General features: G+C 42.3%; 1 protein-coding gene across 1 annotated transcript; it reads right to left on the bottom strand.

The window, feature by feature from the left end:
- Window positions 1–3,099: 3,099 nt before the first annotated feature.
- Window positions 3,100–5,401, bottom strand: LOC108874725 (hydroxycarboxylic acid receptor 2). The gene is made up of 3 exons (XM_018663249.2): window positions 5,238–5,401; window positions 4,191–4,771; window positions 3,100–4,099 (listed from the first exon to the last, which is right to left on the bottom strand). Exons 2-3 carry the CDS (start codon window positions 4,602–4,604, stop codon window positions 3,407–3,409), a joined length of 1,107 nt encoding a protein of 368 aa, XP_018518765.1. The 5' UTR covers window positions 4,605–4,771; window positions 5,238–5,401; the 3' UTR covers window positions 3,100–3,406.
- Between the last annotated feature and the right edge of the window lie 654 nt (window positions 5,402–6,055).

Below are 6,055 nucleotides of genomic sequence, written 5' to 3'. Positions count from 1 at the left end.
ACCCCAAAACTTCCAGTTTGTTGCTTGAAGACTTTTCCTCTGACTGTTCTGGCCTCGACCTGAGTCTTCAGTCTGTTGGGAGAAGCAGAAATGTGATCAGTCTCCTGTTCCTCTCAGCTCCCACTCTCAATTATTTCATCAGTGTTAATGTAGAGTGACGTCCACACACCTGCAGTGCTGCTTTATTCCAGCAGGTGGCAGCAGACAGACCACAGCCTGGATTCAAGACAACATGGGTATTGGATGGAACTAGTAATGAGTAGTAATACTGATCAATCCTAACGAACTGTACCATGATCAACATGCTAAAGAATGCTAACAATGATATCAGCAATGCTAAATGTGTTGCACAATCTTTACATGTTTGGCACCAAGTTTACAGAGACAGGAAGACGTAGTTTTTATATTTATCAGTCGTGAAGGCTGGGTAAACAGGCTCAGAGAATTTGGTGTGGAAGGTGTGAATGTGACTCAGTGTGTCGGATGAGGCATTGTAGTAGGACAGAGTGCCTGCAGACCAGTCCAGATACACTCCCAGTCGGGTGCAGCCAGTGCAGAAAAGAGACAAAAGTATGGACTGCTTATCATGCACTGCATGGAGCCCAGATTGTGCTGAGCCCCACACATGGTTTAAACACCAGGACATGCCATTCCACCCAAGCAACACGTTCTTTTCCTTTCCTACACATTCCACTGTAGCATACACCAACAGAAACAAACTGAAGGCCCTCAGGGCTCCACTCTACCTCCCAGTAACAGCATCCAGTCAGCCCCTCTCTGCACAGAACCTGAGGAATATCACTAAATCTTTGAGGGAGGTCAGGATACGACTGCTCTGCTCCACATGTTGCCTTCTTGTTTCCCTCAGACAGAGTGAGGTGTGAGTGAGGCCATAACTTAATAATTCACATGCTAATTAACTGCAACTGGGCTGGTTGGTGGAGGTGGACAACCATGAGGTGGGAATTAGTTTAACATTAAGGAAAATATGGACTTCGTGTCACTACAGTTCAACTCCTCTCTCTGAGAATCAATCTGTCAATTGATCCCTGGACACTTTTCTCCACCCATGAGCAATAACTGCTTAACTATGCTGGACAAAATGTAAATAGCATATAAATACTAAATATGTACATATTGTTTTGTTACTGATGGGGTATTTTTTTTATTTTTCTATATCTTTATAGTTTAGGATTGGGGTGATACCATTATTATTACTATTTTTTTATTGTTGTGAATTGAAGCACTGTAACTCAACAATTCCCTGCAAAGGATAAATAAAGTATTTCTGATTCTGAGTCTGATACAGCAATATTACATTTATTTCTGGTTCTGTTTAGGCACAGGCTTCTGTTAAGGAATATAGCACTTTATTCAAAACATGTTCCCAACTAAAACTGCAATGTTAAAGCCAGAAGGAGAATCATTTGTTATTATTTGCCAGAAATAAAAGCAAATGCATGGAAAATGACTTACACCACATTAATTCTTTTCTGTCTGTTAGTGCTTCCACATCAGTGATGTCAGGCTTGGAGGTCACCTCAGAGACCAGGATGCTGTTCTTGTAATGGTAGATTGTTGCTCCTTTGTATTTCTTGTTTGCAATGGCTGCCACAAGGAAGCTGTATCTGCTGTCGTTCTCCGAGGCTTCAGCAAGATGATGGAAAGCTTTGGCCTTTTCTCTCACGCTGGTGATCACTTCATCTGAGAAGAACCACTTGTCCTGTTGAGATGGATTCACACTCACAGCACTTTGTACTTTAAATGAAGCCAGGTAGTCGGCCATTTCTTGAAGATATGGGTCAGAAGTTTCCACAGAGGTGAAAACAAAGCAGAGAACATTCTCTACACCTGGAGTAAGAACCTGTCTGTCCAACTCTGACTGATCTAGAACGATCTTTGTCTTTGTTCCCTTCATTGTCTCTACACCTAACCTGAGGACATAGTTTATGATCTGTCCACTAGATGGTGCACTAGGAGTTTCTATAGGTCTTCTCACTGAGAAAGCTCCACATGTAGCCTTGAAAGGTTTTGTGGTCCATTACAAGGACTAGATGTTCAGGGGCATGATAGAAGGTCACTGTGGCCTCTGAAAAGGAATGAGGTGGAGTTTGAATATTTTACTCATGTGGCTTCAGTGAAGAGCAGGAATAAGCTGATTTACAATATACATACTCTACTTTCATACAGGGTGGAGTTTTCTAAGGTCCTCAATATGAGAAAAATCTCAGTGACAAGTCCAGAGTTGAAGACGAAATGCATAAAGTTAAAACCCATATTTGTAATTTGTTAAGCCACATAATTTTTTAAGTCTGTTTAAAGCAGTAATACTAATGGCGTTCTGAGACAGTCACACCACAGGAAAATGTGCTATTAACCACCCAGCTAAATTTGAACAGTTATTATTGAAAGTTATGGAAACAATAAGGAGCTCTCTCCCGGAGACGCTGGAGGTGTGTCCGCTAACAATACTGAAGCCGTCCCAACTCAACGGTGCAGCACAGTGACTGTTAGCACCCTGTTAGCGTCCTGCTAGCAACCGGTTAGCACCACGACCTGAAAAGCCTTGGAGTTGTGCAGACGTTCATGTTTAGGACACACACACACACACAGCCAGTGAGCACGGGACGGTGGGGGTGAATTCCCGTTGTCTCAGATGAAAGTGTGTAAACTAACCGGAGTTAAACGGTCAGGGCAGAGACGGGGGTTTGTTTGTTGGTGTTCCTCAGCTCTCCATCACTGTGGCTCTTCACTAAATGAATCCACCTCCTCTTGTTGCCTGTGAAAATTTAAATAAGGGCGACGACCGAGCTGTTCTGCAAACTCTGGCATCCAGAGAAGATACATTTGCCGGACGACGGCACAGCTAGCTAGCAGAACCTATAGTAACTTGCAACAGAATGGGAGAAACACTGATGCTAACACAGCGCTGCTCTTTATAATGGTCACGGTTTTAGGGGCGGAGTTATGCTGAGTGGTGGGCGGAGTTATGCTGAGCAGTGGCTCCAGTGCGTCATCAAGCCACCGTTTTAGACCCGCCCATAAAATCCTGAGAATGAAACTGATGGAAAACTTAAATGAACTGACTCCACAGTGATACAGAGTTTACAGACTTTACATCAGTTTTCTGGAACTATTTTCAAACATAAATAATGATAATAATCTCTGGATCTGCTTTACAGAGAGTCTTAAGAATATTTACATGGACGTGCAACAAATGATCATACTTGAAAATATAGCCGACTGATACAATCAAAACTTTACCAGCATCACAAAAGAAATAAAAAACACAAAAGGCATAACTCATATAAACTAACTCAGTAAAATATGACAAAAACCAAGGAAATTAGAATTTAGGTTTAGGTATAAACACTTGATCCAGTCACTGTTCTGGAGGAAAAGCTCATCACATGGCTTCACTCCCTCTGTCAGCCCTTAGGGATTTCAGTTCGTGCTGGCTGGTTGACTGAGTTCCTGACGAGGACGCCATGTTCTCCGCGTCACCTGTGTCCTGACAACAGCGAAGGGCACGGGGCAGCGAGCTGCAGAGGGCCTTCCTGAACATGGAACTGGAGAAGATGTAGACGATGGGGTCCAGGGCCGAGTTCAGGAAGTTCAGCCCCAAAGATACAATGGTGAGCTGGGTGAAGGTGTAGAAGGCGTTGCAGTCCCACGGGCGGTATGAGCGGACCGCCCACACCCCGACAGTCGTCACAGTGGTGGGCAAGAAGCACACCATGAACACTGCGACAATGGCGGCGCACACTCGCATCGCCTTGCGCACCTTGTCAGGTTTGCCCATCTGCCGCTCCTTCAGGAAGCTGGAGATCCGGATGGAGCAGAACAGCAGCATGGCCAGCGGGATGATGAACTCCAGCACTGTCAGGATTCGGTGCATGCCGACCAGGATGATGATGGCGCGGGATGCCTCTTTGTAAGAGGTGAAGAAGAAGCACTGGGTTCTGTTGCCACTGCCTTTGATGTGGTTATAAGCCAGCATTGGAACCCGAGGACTGATAACCAGCAGCCAGACAAACAGCGACACATACACAGCCTGGCGCTTGGTCATACGGTTGAACCGATGGTGAGGGTGGACCACCTGAAACAAAAGGACAGGAATAATCGTTGAATCCCTGAGAGTGCCCAAAAACAATAAACCTTAACTAATGATATAATATACAATGCCTCACCTTGAAGTAGCGGTAAATTGCCACCACAGTCATTAATGCAATGCTGGCTGAACGGTTGGAAAACATCAGGAAGAGGTTGATCCGACACAAGCCATCTCCAAATACCCAGTGGCCCCTGAGCAAGGCATCGATTCTCAGTGGGAGACTCACCAGAGCAAAGAAGTCAGCAATAACCAGGTTGAAGAGGAACAGGTTGTTGGGGTTCCAGGTCTTCAGTTTGAAGCAGAAGATCCACAAGGCAACGATGTTTCCAAGCAGTCCCAGTATCACATCAATGGTGAGGACTGGGGGCAGGATCACACCCTCCAGCTGGATACCGACCGGTGGGCAGCCGCCACCTCCCCCACCACCAGGGACCGGGGTTGTGAGGTTTGAAATTATGGTGGTGAAGTTCTCATTTTGATCTAATACCATTTTTGATATATTTTATTTTTATATGCAGCTATAAAAAACTGTTGTGGGTTTGGTGGTTGATAAGAAACGGAAGGAAGAAGCTGGATGACCACACCAAGGAAAGTTTCAAGTTTGAGGAAATTTATTACTTCCCCTTTTCACCTTCCCTTTTTTCTGTGATTTGAAATCTGTGTAAAAGAAACAAAGAGAACAGATAATAATGTATTTTATAAAAAGAAAAACATGCATTAGTGGCTTGACACATTAACACAGTAATATCCAATATGTTAAGAATGAGAAATTAAACTATAAAATTGGTGGATAAAGTTATGATAAAAGTGGTTAATGATGACACACAGATCAATTTATTTTTATTTAAACTGATTTATTTGTTATATAAATGCCTCACAGCGACCCTTAGCAAACAAATGAAACCATTTTAAAGTTGACATTAGAAAACCAATCAACAAAATAATACTTTACTAAACATGTTCTTTGAAATTTGTTATTTGACATGTACATTAAACAGTTTCTTATTGAAGAAATAATCACTTCAATCCATTTCTGATACATTAAAAAAATCCATACAAGTAACTTTCTAAACTTAGTACAGTAAATTAGAGTAATACTATTAGAGTAATACTGAGTACTCACCAGTCAGACGCATGAAAGGATTTCATTCATAAACGGCTGGAGGAAGGACTGGAGGGATGTATGGCCTTCCTTCCTGTATTTATGTCTCTTACAGGAGGATGTCCCTGGGTTGGTGCCATGATGTCTGTTGGTCACATAGTTACCACACTACTACTGGTACTACTGGTACATAAAGTGACGTGTAAGATCAGAAGTCCTGTACAAAGCCAATTTCTCAAGACATTTCACAAGTGGTGTAGTGCTATTTTTAGAATAAAAGGTAAAATACATGAATACATGAAATGAGCTTCAGATGACCACAGTACTGGAAAATAACAGCAGCACTGGAATTAATTGAGATTTTGAATGGTTTCAATGGTTTTGACTAGTAACAACATTTTATTGTTGAGTTTGTCACATGGTTAACTTTGTGATTACATTACTTACAAATTTTTTCCTTCTCCTTTTTTCACAGAACATGATGTTATACAATCACACAGGAAAATAAATACACAAGAGTTTGCTGATGTTGTTATTTCACTAATAGTCAACCTGGATCTTTTTTATTAATTGCTTCCCCTGTTACTGTTAATGATTGACAAAAAACTGAGGTGTGTGTGTGTGTGTGTGTGTGTGTATGTGTGTGTGTGAACCTTTGGAGGGTGCAGTCTAGAAAAAAATTAAACCATTGTGTTAATCCAGGAAATGTGTGCTCGACGGCTTTTAATTTGAAACCCATACAAAAAGCGGTGACATTCAGCATTCACTGTAACTTAGTCAGTCGCAGATGGAAATAAAGAATGAAAAAGTGCGAAATACTTGGCCATGAATATCCAGAA

Source organism: Lates calcarifer, linkage group LG23 (genome assembly GCF_001640805.2).
Source record: "Lates calcarifer isolate ASB-BC8 linkage group LG23, TLL_Latcal_v3, whole genome shotgun sequence".
Taxonomy (NCBI): Eukaryota; Metazoa; Chordata; class Actinopteri; family Centropomidae; genus Lates; species Lates calcarifer.
Note: the sequence above shows the minus strand (reverse complement) of the source record. Positions and strands in the feature narration are given on the sequence as shown.